This window comes from Blennius ocellaris (genome assembly GCF_963422515.1).
Source record: "Blennius ocellaris genome assembly, chromosome: 6".
NCBI classification, from domain to species: Eukaryota; Metazoa; Chordata; class Actinopteri; order Blenniiformes; family Blenniidae; genus Blennius; species Blennius ocellaris.
Genome location: NC_137655.1, coordinates 11,790,552 through 11,813,522, shown reverse-complemented (window position 1 = coordinate 11,813,522; position 22,971 = coordinate 11,790,552). Strand labels below are relative to the sequence as shown.

The 22,971-nt window shown below is 39.5% G+C and overlaps 1 protein-coding gene across 1 annotated transcript in view; it reads left to right on the top strand.

Moving 5' to 3' along the window:
- LOC308131207 (ephrin type-A receptor 6-like) overlaps window positions 1-22,971 on the top strand; it is a gene marked incomplete at both ends in the record, with an annotated part of 170,750 nt that overhangs the window by 91,349 nt on the left and 56,430 nt on the right. Inside the window, one exon of the mRNA XM_080497845.1 lies at window positions 4,244-4,579. Within this exon, the coding sequence (XP_080353971.1) occupies window positions 4,244-4,579 (336 nt within the window). The remainder of the gene's footprint in view (window positions 1-4,243; window positions 4,580-22,971) is intronic.

Below are 22,971 nucleotides of genomic sequence, written 5' to 3'. Positions count from 1 at the left end.
GTGGATATGTTGTTAGTTTACAGTGTCCTGCAACATGCACTGTTTACATTAAGGTTCCTCTGTAAAGCACTGTATTTCTTTGTTTGTATACCAAAAACCAAACTGAAATCAATCTTCTATTCCCATGCATGTTAACCAATAGATTTAGTTGACAGCAATTTGAGTAGTTAGTTCAGCATGGACTCCAGTCTTATCTACTCACTTCACAACATTCCGAGAGTCAGTTTGTAACCAAGTGGGCTTTACTTTGGGATCTAGCTGTTTATGTGCCATTCAAAAATTAAGATTTTACAGAAATGGCTGGCTTGTATGTGGCATATTTCCCCCCGAAACAAGCTAGTAATGAATTGGGGAGTTGAGTCAGAATTGGAACAAATGGACTCCGGGTCTCACTAAGGACACACAAAAAAAAAAAAAATCACCTGCTCCGACACACAAAGTTGTAATTCAGTGCATTGTTCAATAGCTTGTCAACAGATGTTTGTTTTCAAGTAATATTTTCCCAAGAAAAACACATTTGATATCTTCAAGGCCACTCTAGCTTAAAGTACAAGCACAGCGGAAAGCTTTGTGGGGGTGTGACAACCTGGCAAACTAAGAGGAGTCGCCCAGTGTACCACATCTATTTTTATGAGCTGTGAGCTCTGTGTTTACTCACATAATGCATTTTAATCAGGAGACGTGCCGGCCGGAACATAAACTACGTGCTTGTTGGTGAGGTGAGGGGAAAAGAGAAATGGAGATTAAAGACTGAGGGCCTAAGAGGTAGACAAAGGTATGGGGGGAGAAAGAGAAGATGTCACAGGAAGAGAGATAAAGGCGGCGGAAAAGTGTAAAGGCTGGATGGAGTAGACAGCCAGGAGAGAAAAGAAGGAGGGTGCTGATACCAATCTCCCCCTAGAGGAGAATAGGAGCTGATTGATGGCAGAGGGGTTGCTCTGCAGGAGGGGCGGTGGGTGGACTCTCCTCGATGGAGAGAATGGCGGAGGTGAGATAATGGCCGATAGAGGCAGAAAGAGATAAAGAAGGAGAATGGACACGCTGACAGAGGTGGAGAAGTGGTAGGAGGGGCTTTCCTGTCTGCTGAGATTTTGAGAATAGTGAGGGAGAGAGCGGGATGAAGGGATGGTGGAGGAGAGGGAAACATCCTATTGTCCTGGCAGACAGTGAGCTTGGCAGGACAGGAGTGTTCAAATCCCTCAGGCCTTTTAACTCCACCCTGTTGACAGCTGGCTGCCTGCTATAGCACAATGCTTACCCTGACACACACACACACACACACACACACACACACACACACACACACACACACACACACACACACACACACACACACACACACACACACACACACACACACACACACACACACACACACACACACACACACACACACACACACACACACACACACACACACACACACACACACACACACACACACACACACACAGGGAGCACAAAAATACCTCAACCAAATGAAATCTGAAGGAGTAACATAACTTTCGCTGTTTACTGCACTGGAGAAAAATGCCCAGAAAAATGTGCTTTCACTTGTGAGAAATATGGCTATTCTCTTAGCAGAGATTTGTCAGAAGACATTAACATTGAAGCTGATGTCTCTGTCAAATGGTTTGAGCATTACTCCAGCCTTGGTTCACCTCATGGGGCAATTTTGAGTTTTGTGCTTATTTTGGGATATGCATCTTCTGAGGTCCCCGTAGTCACATCAGTAATGGGAGCCATTGAAACTTTTGTCTGGATGATGCGCAATTGTATCTTCCTGTACAGCATAGTAATATCGGTGGCGAAGTAGCTCAGAATTCATGGAATAATTTACAGTCCAATTTCCATGTAAAAAAATAAAAAATGACATCTCTTTCGAAAGTTTCGGGCTTGTAAATTCACTGATGTCCCTGTATATAAGTGTTTTATATTTCCCTGTGAATATGATCACGTTTTAATGTTTAAACTCTATTTCAAATCACTGTGCTGTTGTCTTTGGTTTCATTGGGACTCGGTTGAATAAGCAAAAAGAAAAATAAGAGCTGTAGTTGGAGTGCCTCAAAATCCAGCAGCAGAAAAGCTATCAGTTATCAGCAGAGGTAACAAATGCTCTTACATTTTGTGCAGAGAATAAAGAAAATATGTGAAAACTGTAGAACACCTTCAAGTAAAAAAATGTAAAACAGTTAAAACTTTGAAGGACATTCCTTCCAACTTTTTCCTGTTCTTCGTTACTTCAATATTCTCTCTTAAATCTCACCTTTTTTTGCTCAAATGTCCCACTTCTGTTCCGACTGATACATTTTCTATTGTTTCCATCCAGGAAATGCAGGGACACAATAAAACGTATATTTTTTTAAGTGTAAATTTTAGTGCAACATATACTATCTTAATTAATTTAAAATAAAGTATATAAATCATGCCAATAGAACTGTTGCTAAGTTTACTTTGGACTTGCACTTTGAGATGTAAATAGATAAATCAGCTTGGTGTGATGTGTACCTCCCAACTTGAGTAAAATCATCCACATTAGTGAGTGCTGTTAAATGCAACCCAAAGTATTTGTCATTATGCTATTGTAATGGTGTTTTACCAGCTGAGAACTCAACCAAACGGGTTCAAATCAATAGTCAAAACAATTGAAAACATCTGTCTTTTTTGTGCACTAATACCAACAAATAGAATCTGCGACAATAACAATTCTGATGCCGGTTATTTAATGATTGGTGGTTTGTTTCAAAGCATTTGGCCTATCTTGCTTTCTTATTTCTCACTTCAAACCATATTAGTTAATATTCACCAGGGTTTAATTGGCAGTACTTTTTCTCTATGTGCTTATAACAGCTTGTTTGTTGTAAACAATTAAAATCTGACATTTAACAGGTCCTGAACTAAATTTAAAAAAAAAGAGTTTGAAAAAACTAGTATTGAAAACTACTGCTAATATGGTGCTGGTAGAGGCAGGACATAGTTGATTTAATGTCTTAATTTTTGCTCGAATGCTTTGTGATTATATGGTCGTCAGTTTACTATTGAAGGTGGTAAATTATGTACAAACTATAAAATATGACATCCATATGCTGATGAATCAAAGTCATCGCGGAGATGAACATCTTAGAGTTATAGCGACATCAGAATTGAAAATCTTTAGATTAGGATTTATTTACTGGTAAAATGATTTATTACCCCAAGTTGAACTCTGGATTCTTCAGATTTATCACCGTAAGTGTTAACATACTGTTCTCAGGTGATTCCAACCTCGTTAGCCCTCTTAAATAGCCGCTGGTTTTGATAAGTCCTCCAAAGAGACTCATCTTCACCTATTCGAGGCACACCATAAGATTTATAGTTACCCCTTGCAGTCATATTATTTATGATAAAATAAATATATGGAGGCAGAATGCAAAGTATAAAGAGGAAAAATTGAATGGGAATAGAGCCAACGCTCTGAATCTGAATACTGATGTTTGAGTCCTTTCTTCAAGAATGACCTTAAGCTTACGTAAATGGATGAATAAGCGGCTGTATATTATATCATAAACATAGTTTGTTGTGCTTATGATGCAGAAGCCTATTGAAATAAATGTGATTATCGCTGTCACCAAGCCAAAAGGAACATTTACTGTTCATTTCTTATTATTCTCAACCTCACCAAATTATATAACCAAATTTAACTGAAGAGCCACCATGAAGTCATCTATTTGATGATACCGTGCAAATTATGATTTGTCAAACGTCTCAGCAGTTCATTCAAATCATTTTTTGTTCACAATAATCTGCTGGTTTGATAAGCAGTTTAGTGTGTCTTACTCCTGCACATCTATTGAACTGACTTCACCAATATGATCCATTCTTAAAGCCACTCATTCCAGTTAACCTGATGTTGTGAATGATTTTATTCTCTACCCCTGAATAGGTTTTCGACAAAATATTTCTGTCATACAACTGAGATGTTTGTTGTTGTTATGAATGCTTTGGAAGGCACAAACAAATCAATGCTGTCAATATGTCATTACCTCAGTATGTTTCTATAGAGTAGAAATAATACATTTTGCCAGTTTATGAGGCAGCTGTGGCTCAGTTGGTAGAGTGGTGAACTCAACCTGTCCTTGGACAGAAATACACGAATAAATTAAATTGACCAAATATTTTAAATGAAACAATTTTTTTATCCACCCCCCCCCCCCCCCCCCCCCCCCCCTACATAATTTGTTTTAACCATGTTCTGATTTGGCAGGTCCTCCATCTCCTCCCCGTAATTTGATGTTCAACTTGAACGACACCTGCTTGTTGCTGGAGTGGTCGCCTCCCAGTGACACCGGCGGCCGCCGGGACCTCACCTATAACGTCATGTGCAAACGCTGCGGCCCCGACCCCAACCAGTGCCAGCTTTGTGAGGAGGACCTCCGCTTCCTGCCGCGGCCACTCGGCCTCACCAACGCCACTGTCACGGTCATGGACTTCACCGCTCATGCCAACTACACCTTCGAGATCGAGTCGCTGAATGGCGTGTCAGCATTGAGCTCGTTCCCTCGCCAGGTGGCCATCATAACTGTCAGCACTGATCAGGGTGGTGAGTACTTCTATCCGATGTAATGTTGGGTGGTTGTGGTCGATTTGATTCGTATCTTGTCCCTCCTGGCAGGATTCTACATGTGGTCTTCTATACCAACAACTTTTTAAAATCCCCAAACAACCATGTAAAAGTAAAACTGTACTACAGCTGTACGCTGAAGTACTTGTCATTCAGGTGGCCCCAGGACTGCCCCAGTAATAATGAAAAATCACATTTCCAACACAGCACCACATTTCATCAGCGTTTCACACAATTGTATCATTGGCTTCTCAGCCCCTTCAACACACACTGTTATACTGAAGAACTGTAGTATAATAAAAGTTGACATCACCTTAAAACAAATGGGCTGAATCATTACCTCATTGCACTTTTAGCATTTTTTTACCACTATAAATTCTACATAAATCCAGGCATTGTAATCCTAGGACACTGAATAATAAAAGAGGTGCATTCAGTACTTCTGTTGGACTTTAAAAAAAAAAAGCGTGTGGTGGAAACAGTGTTCATGCAGTTGAAAAAACAATGTGAGACTTATGCAAATGCCATTCATTTTTGATAACTCTGATCATTTGAAGAAGAAGTGGTTTCTGGTTTTTAATTTAACATTATTACTGTAAATGTAACTCCTCTTCTGAATTTATACTGAGAACACAGTGAAACTAGAGGAGTACCAGAAGATACATGAAATTCGACAACACCTTTATCTATAGACAGTAAAACTGGGTAATATGGCTTGTGAATTGTTCTCTGCAGATTTGAACCTTTATTGCAAGCCCTTATTTAAGTTTTTATTTCACCACAAGCCATTACAACTATTTTTGAGCTATGTACATGATAAACCACTTTCAAAGGAAGCAATTTATAGTATTATAAAGTCTCAGTGAAGGTTTGTACTTTCCGACTGCTCTTCCAAAATTTCAGTTTACATTCTCGTATAATGCATGTTATTCACTGTTATTCTGTGGAGTTTTTGCCATAGATTAGAGAGAGAGAGAGAGACACCTTTATTTTTGTTGACCATATTGTAAATGATATTAGTGTTTATACGGGTGTTTCCTTAGCCGCTGGTGTAAATGACAACAGAGGCCCAAGTAACGGTGGTCTCTTCCCTCCAGTTTTCTCCAAATAAGGTTTTTATGCTGAAAGGCCCATATTTCCTCTGGGACACTCTTTGTTAGATGGCGTGCTTATGCTTTTAATTTGTGATTTGCAAACACTGTGTTTTCTATTTTCTCCCTCCTCCCTCTCGTGCCCTCCCTTGACTATTCTCTCACCCCTTTTTTTCCCTCCTGGATGTTTGTCCTCTTTCTCCTCCTCCTCCTCCTCCTCCTCCTCTTTCTCTCTCTCTCCCATCTCCAAACATGTTTGTTTTTTTAACCTTCCTCTTTGTTCTCTCCTACTCCTTTCTCTCCTTACCGCCATCCCTGGGCTGCTGTGGGAGGCTGTGTGAAATACATTCTTTGCATACACCCGGAACACATTAAACGCATTATTTTGTGTCACTGGGGACAGCTCTATAGCCTTTACAGGTAGTGCAATGTTACGCATAGCCTTTTTATTTCATTAATATGCTCAGTTAAGCACATACAGTCGTGGCAGGTCCCTGGGCTATCGACAAGACACATTTCAACACAAACATACCCAGCTGCAGCCATTTAAAACATTCAAGGGAAAGGCAGATTTATGGCCTTCAGACAGTGATAAGAAGAGTTATAAATGTATTTTACCACCATTACCTTGACAGAAACTGGAGTTTGGTGTGAGAGTAAATAGTCTGTGTCATCCAATTTAATAGAAATCATTGGAAGTTATTGATTACAGAGCGATTTATGTAAGCGTATTAGTCAGGCCATGTACTGATGATCCAAGTATTTATTAAATGTTCACCCTGCCTTCTCTGCTGTGTTGTGACTTTGAACAACTAATCAATGATAAGTCTCTTCAGCTTAATTTCTTTCTCGTAAGAATGGCACACTGTACATATCCCCAAAGTTCTGTATATATATATCAAAATTTACTGAAGAGCTACAGGAACAGAAACTAAGTTTTACCACTAGCTTCAGTTGGACGACAGGAGGAGGACCCGCCATGACAGTGATGGACTAGAGTGAACTGTTTGACTTCGTAGTGTGAAACCTGAATTTTTTTTTAAATTGCTTGACTGACCGTGACTGCATGTAGATTCTGCTGATTACTAAATCCGTACGTAGGTTTTGGAAATATCGCACGGAGCATCTTTGCTGTTTTCACAGCTGAAGAAAGCTCTACGCTTGGCAACATTTGCGATCAGCAATTATTCCTGTACTTCAGTGCAGTAGAGCAGGCTTGCATATTTGTACAGTCACACATTTTTATAACACGCAGAAGACAAAGGTGACAATATAGTTTTAGATAGTAAATCCCTTTTAATATAGTTTGGGTGATATCAAGCTATTTATTTTGAACAAATACTCTCAAGATCAATTTCACATGAAAATCGATCGAGAAGCACATCCGCTATCATAAAGTATCGATAATCTTCTATGGATCTGCATCTGTCGCCAGCTCTCAACCATTGTCAGTTCCAGGTCCACATTACCCTGCTTTGGATAAAGCAGTATATACCGTTTCCAGTTGCTGTTTCTATATAAAAAGAAGCAATATATGAGCTGAACGTGACAAACCTCTCAGCTTCCCGACCTTTTAACTTTGTGGCCGTGCCGTAGACAAAGCCATTACAACCTCCAACAATCTCGTACGAAATCTCTGAAGTAACAAAGTGTGGCTTACGTTCCAGCGCAGGTGTTAACTTATGTATTTTCCCCTCCGGGCTCGCTGCAGCTGACAAGCTCGTTTAGCACCAGTGAAAAATGGGATGCTCCACTCAGTGTTCACTAATTCCTGCGTACACTCGGCACCTTCCGTACACAGCAAACGGTTTGCCCGTGCAAAAGAATAATGAACAATGTGCACTGGGAATTCAACGAATGTGTTTCTGTATCAGTGTCAAACTTTGAGGGCTCGGTGGCCTGGAGATAATATTCCTGGTTGCTCGGGAGTTCAACCTGATTCATTGCTCCACTTTTCTCTCTCTCCATAGTTTATGGATCTTTTCTAATCATGATTTTAAGTTTGTTGGTTTAAAATTGTTTTACCTCTTTAATTCAGTTGCGTTATATTTTTCCTTCAAAATCCTTCTTAAAATTTTTCATCAGTGCTACCGGGCAACATGCACAACTGAAAGGTGTAAGATGCTGCACACGTACAGTTACTGAAAGTAGGAAATATATATTTGATATTGTGTTCTTTTTCAGATTTTAAATATGGATTTTAGGGTGATTGTTGAAATAAACATTATACATTTTTAATCTTTCCCAAATAAAACATTGTGAAGATGGCCAACACTATCTAACAAAAGAAGGGGTTTGGTTTTATTCCAGGCCAGGGTTTCTGCTGTGTGAAGTTTACATGTCATTCCTTTGACTACATGAGGTTTCTCTATAATTTCCTTCCACAATCCAAACACGGGCTTGCCAGTTTACTCTGAATTGGCCTCAGTAAATCATGATTGGATGATGGTCTCTCTGTGTTTGCTCTGTGATGGACTGGTTCAGGATGTAACCTACCATTCACACAATGTCAGCTGGGATAGACTTTAACTGCTAAAGGAGGGGTGGAAGATGGATGGAGCATCATTTCCAGATTTCTCTGTTATTTTTGCAGAGAAATATAATATTTCCTTGCTATCTGCTTAAGTGTAGCGCAATAGGTTTTCAAGTTGCACATCAGCACTTTTTTGATTATTAATACAATAACACCTGATGTTATTGAATACTGGATTTTTTTAATTTTTTTTTCAAATTTTACTTTTGCCTTTTTTTTCTTCCAGTTTTATATATTTTGCGTCGTTACTGTGAGCATGGATAGAGTGCAATATCACTGGCAGCTTGTTGGTGGGGACAGAAATTGTACTTCAACCATTTTTGTGGAGACTGCTTTTTGGCTATGTAGATTGCTGCCATTAGTTTGGAATGTGTCCGCACTCATACGAACAAACGTTGGCTTCGATGTTCTGCAAGCGGAATGGGTTTTATAGCACGGTGATGCATAATCCTGCCGTCATCGCTCCATGAAAAATAAGAACTCCTGTTAACATTTATCATCTGAATCATGTGAAAACTGTTGTTTCTGCACTTGTACTATGAGACTACCCTGGATGTAATTATTATATCCTCCTCAAACTAATGCACAGCAATATATTGTATGTATTTGTAGAGACTGTTGGTACAAGTGTATATGAATCATTTCCACAATTAGTGCCTTTGCTTTGACATTAGTCGTACTTACACTTTTTTGTTTTTATGCTAATTTGCTCTATATGAATAACATAAACCTGTGAACTAAAGCTACAATACAACACTGGAAGTTCACTATCTTCTTCCAGTCAAATGGCCTTAATGGCGAGTGACAATTCTCATATTGTCAGCAATGTGAAGAGTTCATCACCCCCTTTTTTTTTTTTTTTTAATGAGGGTACATAAGGTCAACATATTTACTTGAGGCAAAGATAACCACGCAAACCATCTGAAGAAAGGCAAACCTTGCATGACACAATGATATGCATGCATAGTTTGGCACATATGCTTTCCTTGACAGATCCACCTAAACCTTTGCTTGATGGGCTTGTTTGGAAGGGTGTGCAGAAAATTCAAACACCATTAGCATAGCGTTGCCATCAGCAGAAATAAGATAGCCCTGCCAATTTCTCCCTGTTGCGAGGAATATCAAGAGTCTTCTGTAGAATTGTACTCTGGCCATAAATAAATGAGAGTTTGTCATTATAATGCAGATGGACATTTTGGTAAATGCTTCGTGGTATTTGATGTGTTGTGGCTGTGATGTGCTGCTTTCTGGAAAAATGGACACAAACATCCATATAAAAATAAAACCGTACACGTGCATAGATTAGAAAAGCATTTACAAAAGTCTGCTTATTATGATGTACATTGAATAATTGTGCATCAATAAGTCATTAAAAAAAATTTTTTTAATAAAACAAGGCCTGATACTCTGCCGATATTTAAACCCATGGGAGGGTCTTACTTCTGAGTAAAATCCCTTCAAGAAGAAATAGAAACTGATCCATGAGAGATATTCATGTACAGTATGTATTTATGGATCAGAAAGCACAAAGAAGATGGCACTGCTACAGGCTGGGTACCCTTAATAATTTAAAGTCAGCATAATGACAAAAAAGTTCACAATCAGAAATGCTTCCCAAGTTTGCATTTGGATGAAAAGCAAAGGGTAAAAAGCAACAGAGAAAAAGTGACAGCGAGTCGAGAGGATGCAGAAGGTTTAAGATTAGGTCAACTGGAGACCCGGGAAATTTGATGATGGAGAGAGCCCGAGTGGTAAATAAAGAAGGGGAGAGAGTTTGGAAAGGAAAATAAAGATAGGTGAAGGAAGATGGAAAATAAGCGGCAGCGAGTTTGAGAAGATGATTGAGTGAGAAGAGGATCGAAAGAGCAAAGAAGGGGGTGGCAGAATGAAGAAAAGGGTAAATTAGTGGACAAGAAATGTGGGCAGAGGATAAAGTGGTCGCAGGGGAAAGACGGACACTGAAGGATGTGTGTCTGTGTGTGCACCTGCATGCAAATACTTGTATTTTTCTTTTTGGTAAATTTAACATTTTACATACAGATAACAAACTCCTATGCAACCATCCTGGTTTTTGTTCTTTACTATTAACTAAAGAAAGTACTTGGTATCTAATTAAAGTCGGCAACACCCTATCCTAATCAAAAACATTAGGACAGCAGTAGGGTCAGGTTAAAATAAATATTCACTCCACACAAAGCCTTTATCTGGGTTTGACCGTCACCAGAGTTACAAAGTGAAGAGGCAACCTCATCAGGTCATCTGTTGCAAGTTCTTTTCTAAAATAGACCTTGTGATAAGGTGATGGCAAAGTAATGCAACAGGAAACTTTTTTTTCTTTAATTCTGGAGGTTTTATAATAGAAATCATTATGACACTGTGTGTACAAGTGCAGAAACAAAGCTAAAGTGGAGGCAGAAGAAGAAGAGGAGAAGTAGGGGATGGTCCGGTGTCCTAATAGGACTGTTTCTTTAATCACAGGAAGCAGCTGGGTAATTGTGTATGTCACCAAAGGCAATGAGAGACTGATTGGATTCACAGTTGTTGTAACGCATCACAACATTCTCAACGCAACCTGAGAGACTCTAATCAGACTGTCTTTTGTAGATGAAAAGCAGGTGGGTAAAACTAACAATCTCCAGGTTGCATGATGATGTGAAATAACACCAGAGGAGTTGGAATGAAGAGCGCTGCTCATTGACTCACCAGGGGTCCGGATCAATTTCTTTTGATTTACAGAATTACAACCTTAAGGATGTGCAGCTACAAAGATATTATTCCTCTATTCACTCAAACAAATGTGACATGAGTGTGCTTGTGTGTTTGTAAACACACTATAGTGTTCATGACTTCAGGGTGTTGTGTTTGACGTGATTTAGATTCCAAAAACTTTGTCTCATGTGTCTGAGTTGCCAGTTTGTTTATTCCTATACCTATGTGAAGACACATACATATACCTGCATTTCTGTTCATTAGTTCCATTAACAATGATTAGACCTGCCTCATATTCCATATACCATCCTTATACAGTTGAAAAACTCTGACTCATTGCGATGTGGACTTTGCAAAAATACTTCCTCACAATATCAGGCATGGTAGGAGCAGATCTGTCAAGTTCTCGACGTTGTGAGGTTGGACGTCTGACAAGTTACGCTGATGCTCGATCAACCTTTCGTCTAATGTATTGGGTGGGAAGTGAACACCTTCAGTTTCTGTTTTCTGTTCACACAGTATTTCAACATTCAGCATCTCTGGAGAGTTGTGTGTTGTCTTCCATATTGTGTCGATGGTTGATATATGTCATGTAAGAAAAATGTTCATGACTGACGAGACTCAAGTTTTCAAAACGCTACCATCATCTCTGCCTCTGTCAACTTGTGATTTCTTCTCACACGTAAAACCATCCACATGACATAAATCTATTAGTCCAGAGCAGATGCTCACGTTGCCTTTAATATGTGCTTTTGACGCTATGTGCTTTTGATGCTTGGTTTCATGTTGACCAGGTTGAGTTTTGAGACGGAGCATCACGTGTTCAAGTATGTGTCATTTCCTTACATCTGTTATAAATAGTACAAACTGCTTGTTATTTGTTCACAGCAATGCTTTCTGTTGCCTTGAGATAATAAATATTGTTATGTTGAGGAAGAGTGTATTGGGTCAAATGGACATTTTTGACAAGTAAATGAGGACTATGCAATGAGCTGTTGTCTCAGTTCCTGCTCTACAAGGTTTCATTGGTAAGCTGTAACATAAAAATGCTCATATTGCTTTTTTTTCCCAAGACAAACAATAACCGAGGCAAAACGATTAAACTCTCAGTTGTGTAAGTCATACTTTTTTTTTTTTTTTTTAGCTTTATTACTGTTGCTGTTTCACTGTCACTAAATGTACAACAGATGAATGCTAAAACTAATCTGCCCCTGCTTTTCAATTTGGAATTGCCAGTTGCCTCTTCTTTGTGATATCCACATTACAAACACCTCAGGATGTTAATGTAGATTAAAGTGTTTCAAGAAACCAATCACAAAATATTGCGAATATTCTAGATTTAACTACATGTTTTATTTCCAAAAAAAAAACTAAATCAAAGGTTCTCAGCAGTCCCTATGCTGGCTGCAAATACATCTGTCAAAGCCTAATAGCACCTTGTTCACAATGTGGTACAAGTCAGATTCTATACCGGAAATCCTCTCTGTGCCCTCTGCTCTGCCTCAAACCAGCGCCAGTGCAATTATGCAGCATTGCCTTTCAATAAACAGTGTGTATTAATCTTCTGGCCTTCTCAGCCGCCGTACTCCTCCCAGGCAGCCCTCTCTTGGCGTTGTGCCACGCTCTAACTAACTATGACAAATTAGCCCCACACTTAATTACTAGCCTGGGAAAATCACAATGATGTTTATTAGGCGCGGCATCATAAAGCGGTGTGTCCGTGCCCTGAGACCAAAGCACTATACGAGAGAAACACTAATAATAACAACAACCATACAAATTGGCTGAGCAGAATGACCGGAGGCCTCAAGGCACGGGCTGATGTGGGGTGAGGAGGAAGGTGACTTTCCGTGGATGAATCAATACTGTTCTCCACTGCGCTGTTGTACTGAGCTCCCGCTTTCAGTACAGCCTGACATAACCGCTGTGTGTGTGTGTGTGTGTGTGTGTGTGTGTGTGTGTGTGTGTGTGTGTGTGTGTGTGTGTGTGTGTGTGTGTGTGTGTGTGTGTGTGTGTGTGTGTGTGTGTGTGTGTGTGTGTGTGTGTGTGTCACAGAGGCAAACTTGCTTGAGAAACCCTTTATCGAACAGGAGTAATGAAGCACTGATGAAAAATACTTAATATATGACATCACAGGAGACATTTTTCCTCACTTGACATACAGATACAGGCTGGGGGATCTTTGAAAGGGCCCCGATCTGATAAAGATGAAGTGTGTTCATCTGTGTGTGCGAGACCACAGTCGTGCCTGTGACTCCGGCCTTGTAGAAAGAGGAGTCGTAAATAGAGGCTTGATGCCTGCAGGCTTATTAACAGTTGATTTATTTGCCTCCCTGTACGGAATGCACGCCCTTGGCACCAGAGCCCAGAGATCAGCCCCGGGGGGCCCCAATTACCCAGTGTCATATGTGTATGTGCAGGTGTGTCAAGGGAATATTCCACATTGCACAGTGTCATGGATGTCGCTCATGTGCACGTGCCTTATGTTGCCATATACGTCAGCGCCAGGGTCATCTTCATCATCACTCTTTCCTCTCACTATCACACCCACACATTCACACAAAGCCTTTATGCCTCCTGTGGTGAGAGATACAGGGGGGAATAATAGAATGGGATAAATTTATTCAACAGCTCTCTGTCTTCCCTGTGATTTATTTTAGCATTTATTCTGCGTATGTGCCTTTATAATGTGTCTTTTTCACTTGCTCCTTCATCTCTTCCCCTCTTAAATTTAGGCCAGTTTACGTTTGGCACATGTGCTTATTATTCTAAGTATTGACATTACATGGCATTGATTTACTATATTAGGACTGAACTTTAGAGTCCTCATCTTAGTTCCACATAACGTTTTGGTTTTCATCCTTTCTTTCCTTTTAAAAATAAGTTTCCTCAAAAATACCAGGAGTATAATGTCACAATAATCAAATCTTTTGTCAATTTTGACATGGTAACTAAAACAATTGAATAAATAGCTTTCCACATATAGAAAAAGCCACCTAAATCTTTGCATATTGTTGGAGACGTGACCTTTTCAAGTTCTTTTTTTTTGTACGTATAATGTTCTGGACTTTTTTTTGTCATGTATACAGGGAACATAGAAAATCTTGGGTTTTGCAAAGAATTAAGGTGGATTCTGTAAATATTGAAATCTGTGTCCATCCTCCCCATCATGCCCACATATTGCATGGTTGGCAATAATCTTTATTAGCATTTCTTTTGTTATCCAGGTTTGGATTAGACTTAAGTTGGATTTCTGTACTATATTAGGTTTTTCACAATGAGAAAAGCTACGCGACTGTGCACATACAAAGCAGAAAGCCATCCCTGATTCCTATTTAGCCGCCCATCACCTTCAAGGAAGTCACCCTGTACAATGGCACAACACTCCCAGAGTTTTTGCTGCAGTCCGAAAGCTCTCTGGAGGCTCACTTCTCATGTCAAGTACCACATATGGTGCTTGACGCACACAAATCCCCTCCACCATCTGAAAAGGCCAACACTTGAACTTTATATTCCAGAGGAGGCGGTGGTCACAGGAAACCAACCCGACAAATAAATAGATGGTTGGCAACAGTGGTGTTGATGGCCAAAAATGCCTTCATGCACTGGGACATGATCAAACACCAAAGTACCATCATGCTATAGCTCAAGGGCCCCGTGTTTAACTGTTGAACATGTACAAAACAAAGCCTGAAGGAGACACTCAATACTTCCCACACAAATGCTGAGCTCTTTTAAAAAAATAGCTTTGATGGGCGAACATGGTCACTGTATGGCTACTCTGACCAATGCCTGCACGTGTTCCGGAGACAAGGGAAAGATGGTGGGTAAAAGCCAGAATCATCATAACAGTACATTTTAATATTTGGATGCTGATATGTGCTCCAAGAGCAATTATTGCCTTTTCCTGATCATCTCAGATATATTTATCACCATGGGTGTGCAAGTGCAGTAACAGCTCTCCATAGACTCCAGCAGTCTCTGCAGGGGGGGGATCGCCACCATGAAGAAAACGTTCCACCTTCAGAGCAGGTATAAAAACGCCACGGATGCAGTTGACCCTATCCCAAAAGTGAAGAAAGCTTTACAGATATACTCATATTCGTTGTCGTGTAAACAGAAGTCCACTGTAAAATAATAGAAATGGGAATCGGCTGTGTCATAGTATTCTGTGTTACTGAGTCTTAAATAGCCCAAAGGCAATTTTCATCTGCTGAAGATGAAGGTTGAAATCTCAAATCAAAATCCGCTGAATATTCAATCATGTATCACCATTACAGAATTGCCACTGCTGGTCAGTTGTGAAAGCTGTTTGGAGCTGAAAGGCAGCTGACATATTCAGGTGATGCCACGATGTGGCAGGTGGCAGAATTAAGTAAAGTCGGCCTTGTTTCACCAACTTCTTGTGAATAGCTTCATCTTCATGTCAGACATGTTAGAAAGCAGAAATTACTAATTAGTATCACTTATATATAAGAGCCTAATTTATAACCAAAGAGTTAGGTGTTCCAACCAGATTGGTTTAATTGAGACATTAGGTTTTACACTTAGTGTGTTTTAATCTCAGTTACAGGCAAGCTTTGTTAAGATGTTGACCATTTTGTTATGGTCCATCTTTAAAATCGACCATTTGTTCATTTTGGTCACAGTCCAGTTGATGAACTTATTGCATTACCCAAAGCACCCACTATTTCTCACTTCCTGCATTTTTGTTTGCTTTTGGCTTTTCATATTCACACACTTTGTCTTCCTGGAACCTGTTTGTTGTCATTACTCACTGCAAAGAACACGGACCAGCTGCATCAGCATTCAATGAAAGTTTTACTTTGCCCATTTATGTGGACACGTTGAGAGCTCAGTCCATGGAAGTGTGTGTATAGTGGCACGGTTTCACAGCACTTTCTGTCGCGGAGCAGGGCGGGTTTTCACACGGTCTGACTTTAAAGTTGTGGCTGGTACGGAAAGAACCTGCAACCAATGGGTACGATTTTCCGCTCCCCCTCCGCTGAGGTACCGAGCACCCAGGAACAGGTCTGTGAGGTGGAGCGACTGCACCGCCTTCTGCTGATTGGTAGTGACGATCGTCACTCTCAACTTGCCCACAAAATTGTATTATTTCATGCGCTGCTTTGCGCTCACTGGTTGAGTTGTTAACTGGGTTTATTGAAATGTCGGCGTGCTCCTCTCAGGAGCAGGAGCTGGACGCTGAGAAAGTGAGAAATGAGAAAGTTTAATGAGAAAATAGAAAGTTTAACCTGAGTCACAACAGAACGACTTGGACGGCCGCCGGCCACTTCCATGTTCTCTTCTCTGGACATCTCCGAGACGTTCACAACCCCACCTACATTTTTACCGTACTTTTTGTTGTGGGACCACAGTTTTATGAATCTATGGCACACCATATTGTTCATGCATACACTTCCAAAATGGATTGAATGCACTGTAATACAAACAATATCTCAGGTATTTTTTGTGCAAAATATTTTGCCTCCTGTGCCTCAGGACGTTATGGCAGAAGTTGCTACTGACAGTTCAACTCTCTGGGGCAAACTGATAATCACAACTCATGTTGACCATGCAGAAAACATCATGCTCTCCTTTTTGATTGTGACTTGTCTCACCTCCACTGGTCATGGAAAGCATTTGCTCTTCCACGGGTGAGACTGGACACGTCCCTGAATCACAGCATTTGAATAAGGGGCGAATTGTGCTCCAAGGCTGAAGAAAAAAAATAAATAGTCCAGTCTATCTGAAATCTGTGAATTTGTTTGATGTGCATACAGCCTCTCAATACACGGTGTGCAGTCTGCTTACCACATTCAGTTAAAGGAAGAACAAGAGTAAGGAGTCATTTCAATCCCAAAAGGTTTAACGTGAAGAGAAAGACGTTCATAACCTGGGAAAATGTTAGGAGACTGAAGAAATGTTGGGGTAAAACAAAAAATGCATCAGTACAAGGTGCAACTTCCAAATTGTCTGAAATTGTGATGATGGTGCATTGACATAACTGTTTTCATGTCAGACATGGAGAGCCATGATTCCAATTAATGCAGATGGTTTTGTTATTTTGAAACAGTACGTGAGATTCCACCTAAATACTCCTGTTGCTCCTACATTGGAGTAATTACCATATTTAAACCAGTGCTGTCACCTAGCAGTTGCACAAACCTCTCACTCACTTCCAGTAACGGTTTGCGTTCCATCCGCATCTTTAAGGTTTTTAAATTAGAATTTTCTTTTTAAAAAGTGCTAAATAAAAAATATTAATGCATTTTAGTTCGGCCTCACTCAGCTGCACATTAACTGAAACAGCTCGTGCTGCAGTTCAGTGAACATATGACTCTTTGATTGCATTTCTGATTCTGATAGCACTTGGTTATCTTTTCATTCCTGGTTTTCTGAAAAATGATTACTTTGTCTTGTGAGTTCAAGCATTAGGAAAAAGTACCTGCTGCAGCTTGTCTACTCCCCCTGGTGAGTTGTACGCTGATCTCCGCTGAACACACGGTGAACACAATTTGCAACATGTACACGTGAAATACACAGACTCAGTATCTTCATCATATTTCGTCAATTAATGGAGACTAATTGGCAATTTAGACTAAGTGGAGCTCTTCTAATGGGCTGAATTCATATCTAATGCTCAAGTTTTAAATTGTTTATATTCATGTGTTTGAAGATATTCCCAGGCACACTGGCTTGTCCTCGATATGTTAAAATGTCTGAGTTGTTGATGTACCGAATAATTAGACTGAGACACTCTGCAGTAGTGTTCTTAGCCATTAAAAAAATATTGAATGCATCAAATATCATACCATTGCACCTTCTGATTCATGTCTTTCTATTTCTATTTGATCACGTCTATCTTTTTTTATAATGTTTTCTACGTTCGTAGTTTGTGTTTTAACATGCTCGTCTTGAAAATGAACATGTCTCATAGAGATTTCCTATATATAAAAAGGTCAAATTAAATTTTAAAAAAGGGCTAAGTGTCAGTAACCCCTCACTACAGTGTTTTGATTTCTCTGTAGTGTTTTTACAGTTCTATTCAACCACATCTGACTGACCTTAGCACCCATGGGTGACTGATCCCATCAGGCACTCACTGCCAATTCTTTACTCTGGCATCCCTTCATCTTCCCTTCCACACATGCACTGCTCAGCTCTGGAGCTGAATAACAACCAGAGAGAGCATCAGCTGTATTACTGTAAATTATGAATTTGTTGTCTCATGCAACTTAATATGAGAAAAAAAAATGTCCAAGTATAGTAGAGAGAGAGAGAGAGAGAGAGAGAGAGAGAGAGAGAGAGAGAGAGAGAGAGAGAGAGAGAGAGAGAGAGAGAGAGAGAGAGAGAGAGAGAGAGAGAGAGAGAGAGAGAGAGAGAGAGAGAGAGAGAGAGAGCGCGCATTTTTTTTTGAAGCGATGATTAAAAGACTAATCACACTGGAAGAGAGCGCTGCTGTGTTAGATGAAAGGGAGATTGATGTGACTTATGGATCGTTAAATCTTTTAACAGTATCTATGTCTGAGTGGTTTATGTATTTAAGCTTGCACATGTACATCGACTCCATCACACATACTAATGTTGAGTGTGCCTTTCTTCTCCATGTTGGGGCTCCTGTATTACACAACTTGAGAAGCGGCAACTTTTCAATACAAATAAAAATCAATGAGGATAAGTGTTGTCCTTGCCAACTGTGTGACTGCATGTTTTATATACAAGTATATTCAGTTGTTTATGCAAGCTCATTGGCTTTCCAGACGTCACCATTGCAAACCACAGACCTCTGGGATATGCTGGCTGAAGGTTAAGCCAGACATTTCATTCTTACCCTTAAAAATCTATATTATTGACAGAAACAACATTCAAATTATGAGAGGAGGTGTGATTGCTCCTTCCTTAACCAAAGATGAGAGGACGTTATCAACTGATATATAACCAACAGCATTGGTATACTGGGATCAATGCTAAAAATGCTTTGAGTCAAATTAAAACTCAGTTTGGAGTCCAAGGTAATCAATGGCTAAGGGCAAGTACAACCTGATGGAGCCTGCAATGGTTTCTTCACGCGCTGATGCTGTTTGCTTGATACAGTATTTGTAAGGAGTCACTGGATTACATTGGAGGAAAGTGAAATACCATATATACTGCGCTGGTTTCATCAATACTTGATGAGTAATTCCACAGATGATCTATAAAAATAAAAAAGGGGATTTTGTATTTTAATGGAATAAAACTGATATGCTGTGATAAAAACAGGACCAAGTGATCATTCATGTCATCCATGTGAAGTCAGCTTCTTTTTGAATAAATGTCTGTTTAATTTAGCTTTACGAGATTGTGTTGAAAATTTGAAGAACGAATAAAAGTATAAGCTTTATAAGTAGATTGCATATATATATATATATATATATATATATATATATATATAATCCATCAAGAGCTTAACATCACTTGCATGTCACATACATGTAGCATCTGTGTACAGTATGTATAACCATGTGGCTCAACTGAATTTTATTGCATAACGTTAGTTATTCTTTGCTTATTATTAGAACCCATGTGCGTGCATGTGACAGCCGCCCCACACACTCTGCACCCACCCGTCCTGCTCTTACCGGAGAAAAAGAACGTACAGATATAGTGCATAATTTATAGAGTACTTGAGCCAGGAAAAGAAGAGATCCAGTGTCCGGAAATTCAAACTCTCAATGTACTTCATCTTCTCATCCTGCACCATATTGAAAGCATTGCGTGATAATTCCATAACAGTGCTGGGTTGAATTTTTTTATTGCACATAAATACATACTTAAAGAGCACTACCGATTTGTATTTTTGTGCAAGCTTTTGATAAAGCATTTCGTGGAGTCAAGAACTTTATTGCCATATGTACAAAAGCACGCAGTTTGGTACAGATTAGTTTTTTGCACAGGTCTGAAGGGCTAAATAGCTTGGGAAACGGGGGTGTCTATGTACAGAGCATTGGGTGAGAGGGGGTTATGCATTAGAATAAACATCAAACAATATGTTGGATAAAAGATTCTTTATATATATATGTATATAACACAGTTTAAAAAAGAACATGTAATGAATTGTCTGTGAGTCCACCTTATTGTTTTTGTATCTGACTGCCATTCTGCTTAAATTTGCTGATAAATCTTTACTCTTTAGACTCATTTGATGTTTTGACAAATATTATTTGAGTCTGCTTATTTTTAATGAATATTGGCACATCAACTGACTCAAGAGGGTATTTATGAGTATGCCATTTAGTTGTAGTTCATCATCAGCTGTTACACCATTCCACATGACAGATAAACTTGGTCTAACTCAGACAGACTGTGTGTGACTCACGGCTGCTCACTATTACTTGATGCAAGCAACCAGAAACAGCCCCTACACTTCGGAGTAAAAATCTACGCTTATTCAAAAGCAATAATGACTTGAGTGTCACTCCTTCTCCTGACTGTCTTTACACTATACAATTACAGCACATTGTTCTGCCCTCTGTTTGTAATCATCACCACAATTTAAGTGGGAAACACAAAAAAGGAAATCACTGGGTGAAACTGACTTTTTAAAATATGTTTGCACATGTTCAACCTAAAAAAAATAAAAATATTGTGTGTGAGTGTGTGCGTGTGCGCGTGCGTGCGTTATATATATAACCCCTCGAGTGCATTACAGAATGTGGTTGTGTCTATAAAAGCACTATAAAGCTGATAGTTTTTTTTGACTGGGCATAGGCCACCATAGCAAGAGGCAAAAATATGTTGCCAAAGCTGCTTTCCGTAGGAGCATTGGAGTGCTCGTTCTCCACAAGGGGAAGTGTGGGTATCATTTTAATCTCTTTATAGTCACTCTGTGCTGTGGAGCTTCTCACATCTTTATTGAGCAGACAAGAGGGTCTCAATGGTAAATGTGTGTTTGGTTTTACACAGTTTATGAAGCCGACCAACTCTCAAGCTCACCTATCTGTTTTAGTGCGTTAAGGAAGCTTTGTGTGTGTGTGTGTGTGTGTGTGTGTGTGTGTGTGTGTGTGTGTGTGTGTGTGTGTGTGTGTGTGTGTGTGTGTGTGTGTGTGTGTGTGTGTGTGTGTGTGTGTGTGTGTGTGTGTGTGAGCGACAGAAGCATCTTTCAGTGTGCGCATAATGCTGTTTGTTCTCTTCAGGCACTCCTGACTTTTAATAGTCAAATCCTCAAGGAGAGCAAGCACACACACACGCACATAAAATGCACTCGCACTTTCTTTTACCCACTTCAAGGGGCATTATTAATCTCCACATTGAAAATGATCTGTCCATGAACTATTCAAGGCAGTTTAAGGCTGCACCAACCTCCTTTGGTTGAGTTGGAGATATATTTTTAGTTTTTATGAAGAATCAAAATTCTGAGTGCCAAAAAGATGAAACGGTAAAAGTTATTCTCGACCTTAGGCCAAGAACCGCGTATTCATTTTAATTTACTGTTTAATCCTGCCGTGCAAAACCTTAGTCTTCAACAAGGCTCACATACGTTTGAGTGACATCAAAAGTTTTATTAACGGTGCTCATTCTCGAGAGTCATCCCAGGGCTCTAAACACCGTCAGGCAATGCATGAACTCAGTGAATACAGGAAAAAATATCTCGAATCTTGACATGGAGAGGATGGAGGAGGAAAAGTTTTATAACTTTTGTTGAATGTCATAGATCCTGAAATGACTCATTTTACAACCTGGATTTCTTTCATTTTTGTGCACTCAAACCAAAAAAGTAGTTTTTCACATTATCATCGGGCTTGATTAGAGATGAACTATTGAGGACATTGAAATCCCTCACGAATAATATTTACTGAAACGTTTAATGTTTCCAAAGGGAAGGTATATGGAATATACAAATGTAAGCTCGCGCCTCCAAAAAAATGCACATTCTGGATGTAAAATAGCTAATTACTCTCTTTACTAGTGAACTCATAAGTACTTTTTAATTGTTTGTGGTGTAGTAACTGACTGCCCTTGCAAGCTGCAGATTGGGACAGCCATCATTTATGAGTTATCAGTGAAGTTTTAGAGGGTGACTTAGGCATTGGTGGTGGATCAAAAGCCTTTCAAGGTACATTTCAAGGGAAAAGCTAATATTTTTTCTTTACACTTGAGTATTATGTTGATGACATTTCATGGTCATTTTGTGCTCCTTTGCGGTAAATCCTGATCATATTTAGCTTTTATTTTATTAGTAGTATTTATATGCAGACGCTTCACATTTTCGCCTTCATATATCTTTCAAATCACTTTGACTCTACTTCCTATACCTCGCTTTGCCTGTTATATGTTGTGTTTCTATTTTGCAGAGGCAATAAATGAATTCAGAAATACGCAGTGTGTCTATATTATACTCTGCAAATGCACCAGTCAAACAGAGAGTCTGAATAATCATCACTGTTGGTGATAATCAGCATCTCAAGTCATTGTCACAGAGTGAATGACAGCTTGACTCTACGCTACACTTCCTGTTACTTTCAACACAGCGTTTTAGTTCGAAGAAAGTTGTTGTTGGATGAATGTCTGTAACTGCTGGTGCTGCAGTATGAAGCTGTGAAACTGCACCAGGTGTTGTCATTCTTTTTTAACTTCCAGCAACAAAGTTTAAAAAAGATCAACACATCACGTGTTGTGTGATATAATTTTTTTTTACAAGTTCAAAAACGCGAAGACAAAATCCAACAACAGCTTGTCACCCTTTCTCAAAAGCTTGTGGAGGTAAACTCACAGTTTTGTTCGTGCCAGTGGAATAATGCTGCATTCGTAAAAAATTAGCATGATTGAGTGCACTTGTCAGGAGAGACCGCTGTATGTATCTGAAGAGGGTAATGCTGTGTTTGCAATTGTGCAAATAGCAACGTACACACAAACACACACATGCAGACATATGCATAACAACGGCACAACAGAACGAGGGCTGTGTAAAAAAAAAAAAAAAAACGCACCTGTAATGGAGTGATAATGCTGACTAAGACAGACACACTCATGCACACAAAGACATTATGACTATAGCT